This window comes from Mesoplodon bidens (assembly GCF_964165515.1).
Source record: "Mesoplodon bidens genome assembly, chromosome: 3".
Classification (NCBI taxonomy): domain Eukaryota; kingdom Metazoa; phylum Chordata; class Mammalia; order Artiodactyla; family Ziphiidae; genus Mesoplodon; species Mesoplodon bidens.
This window is the reverse complement of record NC_138178.1, coordinates 82,709,603-82,723,493: the sequence shown is the minus strand read 5'-3', so window position 1 is coordinate 82,723,493 and position 13,891 is coordinate 82,709,603. Positions and strand designations below refer to the sequence as shown.

Here is a 13,891-nt window from a genome sequence, read left to right as displayed (position 1 = left end):
AATGATGACATGCAAGGGGAGAAAAGTCCCCAAATTTCTTAGTACTAAGCCTATAGCATTTTCAGCACTGGTCAGACCCTGGAGAACAGCCATTGGACCCCAAAGTTGCTTACTTACTATGCAACTCCTCCTCCTCACCACTGGAATAAGAAGAGCCAAGAGAAAAGAGAGTTTTAGACTTAAGGAGGAGTGGAGAGATGCTGATGGAGAAGGAGATCCACCTTGTTGGCTGCATCTGCTGCTGGGCTGAGGAGTGGGTGGACAGAAGACATTAGAGCATGCAGATCATACCAGAACAGAGTGAAAGGCACCTCAGACCCACAGTGCCGAGAATTATGTCACTGGCCTGGATGATTCCAGGAGAGCCTGTCCAGGTGGACAATGTACTGTACTCACATTTTCATCTTTATTTCTGAATATGCAGAATTCGAATGCAGCTTAAGAAAATTCATCCAACAAATACGTACTTGTTACATTATGAAAACAGGAAGTATATTAGTTTTCACAGTCATAATTTACAGCATTTTTTTTCCTTCAAAGTAAGAAAACGCCTGGAGTGGTGGTGTCCCTCAGGATCCCGTACTTGGCTCTCCTCCCCCTCATCCCAAACCCCCTCATTCACTGTCTCCCCTTCGAGTACAAGCTGCATGTGATATAGTGGTGACTCCACAACTTTCTCTTTTCAAGCCAGGTCTCTTCTTTGAATTCAAGCCTCATTCATCTCACTGCCCACCTGTGGGTGGACATCCCACAGCAGCTCAAACTGAACAAGTGCATATATCAACTTACCCCCTTCCTCCTGACCTGTTCCTCCTCCTTTATTCCTTCCTTTGGTGAGTGGTACCTAACATCTAACTAATTATCTGGAACACAAACCTGGGTACCATCCTTGAATCCTTTTATCACATCACCCAGTCCTTTTGATTTTGCCTTCTAGAATTCTCTGAACATCAACTTTTCCCCTACTGCCAGTGCTCTACGGCCTGGTTCAGGCCACCATCTACTCTCACCAGAATCCTGCAATAGCCTTCTACTGATCTACCAGCCTCTCCTCCCCAACACTTTCTTCAGTGTGGTGTCTCTGAAGTGTTTGAATCAATTAATTAATCGATTTAATCAACTTAAATCACTCCATTGCCCTCAGACAAGAAGCCCAAATTCCTCAGTCTAGCTTTCCACATACTAGTTCACCCAGCGAATTCCTAGACTCCTCTTGGTCTCGACTCTGGTATCACTTCTCCCCAGTAAGCCTTCTCTGGTGTCTCAAGTCGGAGGCTCCTAAACACCCAACGTTTCTTTCAGTTGCTGCATCCATCACCTTCTGTTACACTCAACTGTTCTCATGTCCATCAGCTTAAGTGTAGTGAGAAAAGGAACCCTGTCTGGAAGTTCATCCCTCTCCTTCCACTGTCCAGCCTGGTGCCTAGCAAAGAGTAGGTACTCAAATATTTATTGAATAAATAAACAAATTAATAAATGAATTTCCTCTTGTCAGGCTTTCTGGAAGCTCAATAACCTAAATAAAATGAAGGAAAAAGCCCTGTATCTACCCAACACAAAAGCCACTCCACACCCCAGATAAATGCTAAGTGATGGCAGAGTACAGGGTGCAGCCACTGCTCTTAACAGAGATCACCTGGCAAATTCATGTACACTGGCTTTTTAGGCAGCGACGGTCTAGTACAAAAGTAAGATACCATTTTAATGTGTGTTCTGAAGTATTTCCAAATGTAAAGCAAATTTAGGAAATGAAAATGAGCTCTCTTATTACCCCAAATCTAAGAGCATCCCCTTCTTTTGTCACACGATCATGGATCATAAAGAGAAACCTACTTGTATGAATAAGGAGTATCTTCAACATATATGGAAAGAATATGTTCTGTTAACATAGGGATTCAATTTTATAACATACTCAACTTTAATGACTACGTATATAGTCCAGCCTTGCAATATAATCAAAAAGACCAATATAAAAAGTCTATTTGCCTGACTTTTTGTTCTGACAAATTCGTCAAATGTTATCTTCTCCAAACAGAACTACCCTAAGAAAATAAATGTATTCCAATAAAGTCTCATCCCACTGTCCAGTTAGAGAGAGAAACTAAGCACAGAAAGTAAAGATAAAATATCCTCATTAGCATCGATGCCTAACTTTCTATACGCCCACCCTGATCTTTGGTCGCATGGATCATTTAGCTTTGAAGATGTGGTGCATTTTATATATGTAAATGCCACACTTTAAGTTCTTAAGACCCACTTAGCTTTCGTAGTCTAATGCAAGCTATACAATTACAAGCTAGTGTTGCCATCAAAACATGCATAAGGAACTTGGTCAATTCACACACCATGAGTGAAGGTCTGAGAATGATTCCAAGGACAAGTGCCATTTGTGAACACCGTTCTTTGTGATAACAAACCCTGAAAAATGAAGGGCAAAATGAAATCTCATTAAGAAGCCCAGGAGGTTAAATTGTCTAATGGGTATCATTCTCTTTTTAATATTACCACCAATAATATGCTTAGCAGGGATACAACCAGTTTACTGTTTCTAAGCATCTTCTGGGTGCAAGCAGTGAAAAGTTAAAAAATATAGTCTTGTTAAGGGATTGTCTGTAATAACTGAATTATTCCATATCTGCAAAAATAAAGTTTGTTTTTAAGCTCTACTGAGAAACCATCTGAGTCTCCTGGCAAGCTGTAAGTCTCCACTCAACCCTATGTTGGGAACACATTTCCTGGAGCGGTTCCTCTGAGGGCAGTCCTCCCCGGCATTTTCCCACACGACACACGCAGCATCAGTGCTATTCTGATTCCCTAAAAAGGTGAGCCGGCAAGATGCCTCTGTCGTGTTCCCCCCACCAAGACAGCAAATCGAAGACATGGGCTAGGACAGCTTTCCTGCCCATTACGGTTCCTAAATCAGCTGTCGCCCATCTACTTTCCACCCCAGAAAATGGCACAGAAATATTTTAGTCGTCGCCTTTATGTGGTATTGTCCTCTACATCAATGAATTTTTGAAACAGATTCCAGTTTGGGAATAATGCTGAGTTTGTCTGTTTTTCTAATCTGGCCAGTGACCCAATGATGGGATATTCCAGACAACAGCTCGGTGGACACACGTTTTCAGAAATGCTCAAATGGTAACAGCTATGAAAGGTTGTGGGAGAAGCAGCTAACTTCCTTCAAGGTAGAAGCTAGAACACAAGTAATAGCTGGGAAGTAGTGAGATAAGGCTGAGTTTAGGAAGTATTTTGTCCCTAGACAAGCACACTCATAAGACACAGCCACTTAAAGAAAATGAGGGACCACGTTCTAGTTTCTTCATCATTGCTTAGACTATGGTCAGAGAAAAACGGACCCCAGCACTCCCTGTACACTGTGAACTCATTCCATAAAGATAACAAATGCTTATCATAAGCCAGGAAACACGCTAATGTGAATTTTAAATAAATTCAACTTAAGCCCTATCATATTATTAGCCCTGTTTAATAGTTCAAGGACCCAAGGTCACAAAGCCACTAAGTGTGCTTACAATAAAGCATTAGTTAAAATATCTTAAGTGTACCACACACTTTAGGCTTTAAAACCACTGGGTAGGTTTTAATTATGATAGTTTCAGCAAGGACGACCATGGCCAAAGATGACTCATGCAGAGTATTTAAGGGATCTGGAATGAAGATTTGTGTCTGCGGCAAGTTGAGAACTACCCAGTTACCCTGAGACTTAAAGGCACAGCATGCAAGATACAAGTTTTAGCCTTCTGCTTAACAGCCAGAATTTTTACATCTGCAAAAAATTTATGTTTCTAGAGCAGAATAAAAAAATACAGTTGGGAAAATTAATTGTATATGGGAAGGGACTAAGGAGAAACACTGTCATTAGAGTTGATGAGCCCTCCAATTATAGTATATGCTAACTTAGGGAAGTAAGTGGGGCTGGCTAATCATTCCCATCTGCATGAAATGTACATGACAAATCAGAATGAGGGTACTCTACTTTGATGAAAGGGTTGGACTCTTGCTCCAAGCTCTACTCATGACAGCAGTCAGCTACTGATCTCAGTACCCCTCAGTGAGCTGAGCCACAAGTCCCCAGCAACGAGATGTGCCACGAGAGTTCCTGGCGCTAGAGGACAGTGTTTCCTGGGGGTGACCCGCATCATTTAGAGTGCTGGTTAGCAACTGAAAGCACAGTCAAAAACCATCTTGCTTTCTGAAGGAAAAATAATGAAGTGTTTCATGTACGAGGCAAGAGAGTGTGTCACAGAACAATGGAAAAAGCTCTCTCTCCGGGCCACGTTCTGTTGGTACTGGGCAGCTGTTGCTGCAGGAGCAGGCCCTTCACCAGGCCACGGGAGGAGGGGGTGCAGAGCTGAAACGCCTCACTGACTGTCTGGTTATCAAGTTCTAGTTTTCTGGGTTCAAAGCCACTATAAACTATTTTGTTATAAAAACTTTCGTTCTATACCAGCAAAACCACTAACTCAAAGCCAAATCAAAACCAAACCAAACCAAGACCCAAACAAAAACAGGAACAGCTATTTCAGTCATGTTCTGTGAGGTTGTACCTGTTATCCTGGGAAATAAGTCATTATTAGGCACCTTTAGTCCAACAGGCCAGACTGGTATTTGAAGTACTAATCATATGAAAATGAGGATGAAGTTAATAGAATTATCCATCATGCCTTAACTCCACCGTGGAAATTAAGAAAATAAGGCCTCTAGTAAGTCATGAATGGAGACAGAACATCCCATTAATGCAGGGCAGCTACTCCTGTCCTCAACTCTTTTAAGATGAGTTATATATCAGGGGACGCTGAAGAAACACCAGAAATACCAGGAGGGGTTATACCCTTTGCTTCAGCCTCCTGAATACATGATCTTTCAGCAAAGAATGTAATGTACCATACTCTCTTTGATGAAAATTTAATCTTTATATCAAGATCCCACACTGCAACTACTCATGAAAAAGAAATCTATTTTAAAAATAAAACAAAAAAAGTGGGGTTTCCCAAAGAAACCTTTCTGTGGCAAACATCTGGATCCAATTCAAATATGTTTTCGAGCATCTTTAATGTGCAAACGCTCTGTGCCTGTGGATGCCCGACGTCTCTACATAACTTTCGTAGTCATGGATCCTGAATCTGCATACAGCTCCAGTAATCATTTTTGGCTGTAATCCTTTTGGCATTTACTTAACTGACTAAAAATGTATCTCAGTCTCTGTCCTTCAAGAGCTTGACATTTTTGAAGAGCTCAGGAAACTAGTACTGGATAAAATGTGGATAATTGTACCGTGGTAATATAAGAAAATATCTTTGAGGCATAAGAGCATTATATGTGTAACTTACTTTTGAATGTTTCAGAAAAATCTTTAAGGACAGAGATAAAGACAGGGAGCGAGATGGATAAAACAAGTGTTAAGATAACATTTGGAGGCTCCAGGTGAAGAATGTGTGATTAAGTCTTTGTATTGTTTTTGCAACTATTTTAAAAAATAGTTATTTTTAACTAGAAAATAGTTATAAATAGTTAAAATATTTTTATTTCTAAATAAAAAACAGTAATTTTAAACCAGAAATTATCTCAAAATAGAAAGTTTCTAAAAATGTTTGTCAGGTTTAGGCCTAAGAATACAATGAATTTAATGTGTAAAGGAGATTTTTATGTAGTAAAAGGAGGAAGATCCCCAAACTGAACTCTGTGTCACCTTTTTTGTAAATGATGAACCATTCATTCAGAGGAACAGGCAGGCAAATGCTGTAAGGTAATGGCATAGGGTCTTAAAGTGGAAAAAAAAAAGAGAGCGAGAGAGAGAGAGGAAAAATGTTTAAAATATAATATATTTAATTTAAAAAAGTAGTATACTCACTGTCCAACCCAGGATGGCTGATTGTCATTAATGAGATGGATTTTGTCAATGGAGAAGAAATGGCTGATGTACAGTAATTAAATCCCTGTTGTTTAGATCTGTGACATGTCTGTGAAGGAAAAAAAGTAAACAGGTTCTGAGTACCTGCTCTCATATTTCTAGATAAGCACCAAATTTTACATTCCGACTCAGCCTAGGGAAATAAGGCAGTACACAAGAGGGATAAGAGCACAGGCTTTGTAGTCAAAAGTCTCCCCCGACACAAAACAGCTGCTCAACTTCAGAGAAGCTACCTAGCTTTTCTGAGCCTTAGTGTTCTTATCGGCAAAATGGGGATAGTTAGAGTATCCATCCTTTACAGTTGTCTCGTGACCCTCATAATACCTAATGATGTTTCAAACTTCATAAGTACTTAATAAAACATCTACTGAATGCATAATCAGATAAAAATAATTTCACTGGAAATACCAAAACTAAATATAGTTCTTGCTCTTTGAAAATCTAAATATCACTTATAGATATAGTAGGATACCAGTAATATCATTCTTATTTTAAAGAGTTGGAAACAGAGATACAAATAGAAAGTGTTTTAAGATCACAAGCAAAGTTGACTGTGCATCTGGACAGAGGCCTAAATCATTTTCACTTCCTCTTCTAAGATTACACTGCTTCTACATGAACATGAGGGTGACTGGAATTTGACAACTCAACTCCCTCAGTAAATTCACAGCCACTTCAAGGCCATGTAATCCAACCCACTGCAGAAGTTCCTGCAACAAAACCCATGACAGTCAACTAGTGTTTACTAGTATGCTTCCAGCGATGATGGGATCCCTCTCCTTTTGCTTTGAGAAAGGCCATTCTAATTGGCAACTAACTTTAATTACCATAAATCCCTTCCCGTCATAGTAGGCTGAAATCTGTACATGCTGAAAGGGAAGCAATGAAAATCCGTTACCAGGGTGAACTCAATTGCACCAAAGACTTCTGATTATTTAGAGCTTGTTCCATGGGTAACCATGGAGTCTGAGGCAAACAGTTGCTATGTTTTGAATACAACTGTGAGGTCTGAAAAATGACATCAGTGAAAGGCAGAGACCTTCAACAGGAAGTTGGCTGCAGGCAACTTGTGCACATCAGTGATACCAGCAGCTCAAACATCCACTTGAGGTTGCACACAAGATGGAAAACTATGGGTGGGCAGAGCCCCCGGAAGGCTAAGCACACAAGGTGCTACACTGTCAATAACTTCAGCTAGGCAGACTCAATCAGAAAGGCCATTAGAAAGACATCATTTACTATAAAACAGGGTCACAGCTAAAATTCCTAGGAATGTCAGTTCAGGAAAGGTTATTACATAAAAAATATTAAGAAAATTAAAATGTTCTCATTTCCTCATTAAAAGTCATCTACTTCAAAGACATGGAAAAAAACAGTGAGACTAACAGTCTGGAATTCTGAGTTTAATACCGTTCAGCTAATAGCCAGTTTCGAGGCTAATACTGTTCAGCTAATAGCCAGTTACGAGGCTTAGGCAAGTCACTTAAATGGGCTTGAAGTTCTCACACGCAAAGCTTAAGCGGTATAGGAAGGGATATATTGGCTTTAAGTCTATGATTCTGTTCACAAACACACAATTTTTGGTATTTTACGTGGCCCTACAAATGACTTCCAAAGGATTCTATACATGTAAAATGCAACTTTTTCACTTGTCAGACTTTCCACTTGTCAGAGATGCTCTCGGTAGTCACCAAATTACTGTTTCCTATTTTTTCCCTCCCTCTTCCTGTTACCATTAGGCTAAATAAATCTAAACCATTTACTTCAATGAATATATTCTCCGTATTCTTGTTATTTTTCTTAACTTTTTCTATAAAGTATCAGGCCAAGAAGCCACGGGTGGGGGCCAAAAGGAGGTAAGATTCCTTTAGGCCTTCAATTGCATTTTCCTTAGGCCTAAATTCTCTTAGGCCCTCACATGAGCATAAGCGATACATTCATTACTCAGGTAATTCTCTAGTGCCAAATTTATATTTGATCATATCATTGCTATGTAGCAGGATGTAATACAAAATTAAATTTCTACACAAAACCTTAGTCACTGATTCAAAGAACAGGTTAAGGTTTTTGTTTGTTTAATTTGAAATGTTTCCTTACATTTCTATCTAAAATGCCAGTCACCTATTCAGAGACAGGTGTTTAACTTTTTTGTTTGTTTAATTAGACATGTTCCATTTGAATGTGTATCCCGGAATCCTCTCAGAAGTTAATTCAAAGTCTCCTTGGCTGAAGAGGAGGAAAAAGGACTCAGAGGGGTAGGATGCTAGAAAAGCATATGATTCAAATTCTCACCTCAAAAACTCCCTGAGGGTAAGTGATAAAGAGAAGATGAGAACTAAGAAAAAGTCACTTGGTCTGGTTGAAAAGGAAGCCCAGGACCTTCAAGACAGGAATTTCAAGAGCGTGATAGTGGTGGACATTACGTGGGGAGAAAGAGAAGACAGGGAGTGCAGACGCTGTCTCAAGTAGCTTGGCAGTGATAGGAAGCAGAGAGAATACTTAGTTATTGCCTAGACAATGCGATGAGACAATTTTTTTTCCCCAGGAAGGAGAAACTTAGGATATGTTTTTGAGAATTGGGAAATTTAACAATGGTAAGTAATACACTTCAAGACTCATTTTACTACTGACGTGGTAAAAGAAGTCCTCAGACAAGAAGAAAAACTCAAAACATCCTGGATACTCTCCTAATTTCAAAATGTTTGCTTTGCTGGAGTATTTAAATCTATGCAGATTAATGGCATTCTTTAATTAGTATTAAGTGCTAAAAAACTGCTGTGTGCTACACTGAGAATATTATATAGTGGGTAAGTAATCATAGCTCCTAGCCTTATATTAACATAAATCTTGCCTTCTTTGTTCCTAATATGAGGACATATTTAGGGAAATAAAACTAATTTTTTCCAAGTTAGCAACATATACCCATTTCAGCCTTACCTGCTGATCAAACATCCTATGTTCTCTCTGGCCTGATTCCAGATCCTCTTCTGAAAGTGACACCAACGAGTCACCCCTTTCCTCACCACTGAAAGGGTGTCTGAGCTCTTTGGTGTTTGAAGAGTTTACTTCCAGAGATGAGGATGGCTTGTTTCCAATACCAGCTCCTCCTGTCAAGCCTTCTAGACTGAAACTGAACACAGAACCAAGAGTTAATTCATTCTATTTCTGAGTTTCAGAGAGGAAGGATACAAAATCCCTTTAGCTGTATCTCCCTCGCTCATAACTATTTCTATGTCACCCAGCAAAACCATCTGCAAGGGCATGGTCATGAGCGCTACCTACCATTCCCCACAAATATCCTGGTATGCTGAGAAACATACTGCACTTAGATTTTTTTTTTAAAAACCTCATTCAACTTATTCAAATGTCGAACCACTTAAGGTCATTTTCTCAGACATTTTTCAATATACCATATGGACAGGCCACATTAGCTTATTGATCTTTTATTCATGTGTGTTTTTTCCCTTGATCTGATGTGATCAATCTTTGCCAGAATCTGAACTCTGCAAATGCCAAAGAATTAAATGGCACAGAGAGAATATGAGCATAAGTAACTTCCAGAAGGCAAAGAGGGAGACCTAGACTTGCCCTTGCATCCATCAAGTGGACCTTTATAACTTTACATTCAACTATAGTCTAGTTGACCTTTATAACGTCACAGGTATACATGCACCCCCAGAAATCCCACATCACGTAGGAGCATTAATATCTGTGCACACCTGCTTGGACAACAACTGCTTTGACAGGTTTCCTGAGAATTGTTAGCTGCAGACAGGCACATGTGACACCTTAAAGAGCAAAAGCTGAAAAGCTACTGCATCTAAAAGAGGTTTAAATTTTTTCCCCCCCTTAATACTGACAAAGGGGAAAAAAGCAAACTTAAGGTTTGGTATCTAAAATGGGATCCCTGGAATAGACTATGTGGTTTGCAGAGTGAAAAGCATTTTTTTGTAAGAAGGAGGCTATAGAGAGAGGTTGGCCATCTATCATCCTTGGGGTTGCTAGCCAGAATAATTCACATCCGGTTACAACTGGATCTCAGAATACAGCTGTAGCAGACCATGTCCTCAGTTACAAGCATCTGGAATTGTATTTGAAGGTATACTGAAGCTATTTAGTTATCTCTGCTCAAAGTTAATTGCTACAAAAAATTTATGTATGCCAGTCTAGAAGGGTTTCTATTTGCTCTTTTCCGCCATGAATTACTTATTATGAACTGAAACTGTATGCCTCTATTTTCTTGAGTAAATTAAACAATGGATTTTGTTTTTCTTATTTCAATATGACAAGAGAAATCATGACTGACTACACATAAATGTCTCTGTAAAACTCATTTTCAATAGCAGGGATAAGAAGACAGACTAAGTGAAGAAATTTAGTTTTCTATTATGAATTATTTGTAAAGCCTGGGAAAGCCAGATCTATGCTTACCACAAAATTTAAACCTGAAAATGTAGTAATTAAATCTGGCTGCTTAGTTGAGAGAAGAATATGCAATGATGAGGAAATCTGTGAGCTTGGAATCTAAACAGATTAGTGGTCTTTTGTCACTTTGTTATATAGCAGCAACTAACACAACACTGCAAAGCAATTATACTCCAATAAAGATGTTAAAAAAATAAAGAGATTGGTGGATTTGGAAGTGTAAAAAGATGAGTGCATCTTATTAGCTGCCTTATTTCTGTTACTGTTTTCCTCAGGATGTAGGAATTCCTAGGATCTGGGAATTAGGACAGATCAAAACAAACAGAAAAGTGATTTATCATACCACGGAGACAAGTCTGTGCAGAAAACACCAAATCTATAGCCACTTGAGCCAAAAAGGATGCATCAGGGTATACCATCTAACTCCTAGGCTGTACCCCGTCAACTGGATCAGTGGTGCCCACAGCAGAGGCAGCAGAACACTGTGCTCACAGCCAAAGCAGGTTGCCACATGCATTCTAGCCACACAGAAGCCAGCTCCAAGCCAAAAGCTCAAGTGCCATATTTTATGATTCCCCCTTTGGTGGCTGGACACACAACAATACCATACCTTCTGTAATTAAAGTCAGCACTCAGGGCAGCAGAGTATTGCACACCAGAGGGACACCAGCTCATACTGGGGATGACATCAAAGGAAGAAACAGAAATGGAAGAAGAGGAAACAGGGATGGGATTATTGGGTTTAAAAAGAAAGGGCGTGGTTAGAGACGGATTTATCTGATTATCAAAAAATTAGGAATGTAACATTGATTTAGAACTTAGAAAATGGCTGGAACAAAAAACATGGAAACTTAAAATTGTTCTACTGATGTCCATCTACATAATGTGTTGGAAATGACTACGTGAATTCTTTACAGGATAACAAGTCCAATATTGGAAAACCAAGAATTCCTCCTAGAGAACCCTGAACAGAGAATCCACCCTACGTGTGGCTTCTTCTTTGTTCCAACCTCCACTACTGGGGACAATCTCTCTATACATCCCACCACTCCTACAACTCCCTTACCACAGTATCTCTAATCCTTAACTAAAAGGAACGATGACAAACTGCACTAGGGTAGGCTCACTGAGTCATCAGTTTTCTTCATGCTTCCATTAAGGATCCATCTAAGCCAGACAATTCATATATCTTTCATAATGATATCCAATCAACACTTAGATTCACCTTCAAACCCTATTCACTAGGCTTGTATGCTAAAGATAAAGCATATAACAATGATCCTGTTTCCTTGTATTTTAATGATAACGAAGGGATTTCTTTCCTTAAAAAGAAAAGGAATTTTATAGTACTGAGTGAACAATGTGTCTCTTAATTTTAGGTTTGTATCCACTTTCCCACAAGATTTTAAAAAATCCATTTGATCATCTATTTCCTTGACTATCTCAGCACTGATATTTATTCTCAAGCAGCAAGAACAGAAAATCTGGGGTTGGAAATGCTAAGTAAACATAACCAGCCAAAAAATAACCAATTCAAAATATCAGATACTCTGTGAAAGGAGCTGCATCCATAGGAGAGGATTTCTGATTAACAAAAGCTATCATTTAAAAAATAACACTGCTACTATTTTGGCCTTAAGGTCCTCAGTGACATGTTTTTGTTTTAAGAAGGGGGATAACAGTAAAACCAATCAGCTTCCTGAAGCTTCAAATGGGAAGACCTACAGACAACAAAAAAATCCCACCTTGTCTTGAATACAGCTGATAACTGTTTTGCTGACAAGTGGGAGGTTTTTGACAGACAAAAAAAGACAAGGAAAATGGTGGGAGAATAAATATGAGCTACCTCTATGGATCCTCTAAAAGTAAATCTTTAAAATAATATCATTAAAAAATAATTTAAATGGTAAAACATTTTAAATCAGATTAAATTAATAGTAGAAAGCTCACAAGTGCAAAAGCAGATAGTGGAAATACACACCTGAGACATGTCTCTACTAGTCTGCTAAGCAAGACCAGACTGACTTATAATTTACTTGTGTGAGGGAAGCAAGACGTGATATAGTTTGCAGACACACGAGATTCAGAAGTCCATTCTTTGAAAATTAACTTAATTTTATATCTCTAAACTGTTAATAAAAAGGCATATTATGCCTAAATAGCCAATTTATTAAAAACAGAATGTAGAAAAAATTAGTAACTGAATATATTTTGCCAATTTACCATTCATGAAAAATAAAATAATGTCTTTCTTTCTATAGATTTAAACTTCCCTTTACTCTTAGAAAATGACAATGATGTGAAAGACTGGGATGAAATTTAGGATGAAGAGAATGAAGAACAGGGAGACAGAAACTGCATCCGAAAAGCTTTTCTAAGGATTCAGGAAGGAAGCTGCAGATGGTCCTACAGTAGCAGAAAATTCCTTTCAAAACTAAGAGTATTTTTGAGAGCATCCTAATTTCCTCAATTCCTCAACTGGGGGGAGGTAACAATTCATGGTTCTTTAGCTTTATTTTGAGACTTAGTAGTTCCAGATTTAAAAAAGAAGAACAAAAACAAGTATCCCGCTCCCCCACCTTTTAATACTTGTTGGAATGTTTCAATTTTAGTAGCTAAGGCTTAATACAAAATTTAAAATTATAACCCATGTTCTTCGTACAGAAATATGACTAGGGATGAAACTGTCACTGGAGCTGCTGTGATGGCTGTATCTACATGCTAACCTGGACTGTATCCAGCAACTTGTCATCTTCCAGTGTCATCCAGTGCATGATTTTAATAAGTCCATACTGAAGAGTTTAAAAGAAAGTCAGACAAATATATCTCTAAAGGTTTTAGATACTTCTACTGAAAAAGGCATTTAACAACTTGTTCCCCTGGAGAAAAACTTAACCAGGTTCAGGATTATCTAAGATTCATGAGAACATTTGTATTTGAGCTCAACTCTGTGCCAAAAATCTGGAATTAAAGGAAACACCCATTTGAAAAAGATGAAGTGGGAAAGAAAGACTTATTTGCCTGCTTCCCAACAAACAACTTCAGCTAATAGTTAAAAATACCTCTTTACAAGTATCTCCTAATATGAGACACTAATAGTAATAAAACCATCGGTTTTAGATTTCTAAATTTTTTTCCAAACAAGGGAAGAAAAAGTCACAAATGACTTCTGTACAGTAAATATAAAACAAAACTTAGCATTTGAACAATTTAAAGCAAATCAGCACTTTCTGGCTAGAAATGACCTTTCAGCTTATAAATCACTATAATTTTTAGCTTCAAAATTTTATGTGACAAAAAATAATTAAGGAATTGAAAGACTGAGAGGGCCCCTGAGAAATCAGCTGATGCCTCTTACTTGCTTTAAGGAATGACCACATCAGCACTGGAATGGAGAGTGCCAGGTGGCCTAGGAAGACAGGCTTTCATCACATTATTAAAGCACATGTTGAAAATATTTTAGGGCCTGTACATGAGCACACTCATGTTTCTGGTTCTTTCCCTTTTTTTGGAAAGAAAGAAAAAGTACTCCCC

At 38.5% G+C, this 13,891-nt stretch overlaps 1 protein-coding gene across 10 annotated transcripts in view; it reads right to left on the bottom strand.

Annotated features, from left to right (window-relative positions):
- Positions 1–13,891, bottom strand: part of LOC308614814 (A-kinase anchor protein 13-like) — a 360,148-nt gene that overhangs the window by 70,728 nt on the left and 275,529 nt on the right. For 7 of the 10 annotated variants that reach the window (XM_081229549.1, XM_081229552.1, XM_081229551.1 and 4 more), the window contains exons 13-15: positions 10,968–11,033; positions 8,870–9,062; positions 5,873–5,981 (exon numbers count right to left, since the gene is read on the bottom strand). In XM_081229549.1, the coding sequence (XP_081085675.1) occupies positions 5,873–5,981; positions 8,870–9,062; positions 10,968–11,033 (368 nt within the window). The remainder of the gene's footprint in view (positions 1–5,872; positions 5,982–8,869; positions 9,063–10,967; positions 11,034–13,891) is intronic. The other 3 variants (XM_081229554.1, XM_081229555.1, XM_081229550.1) reach the window with 1 other exon arrangement.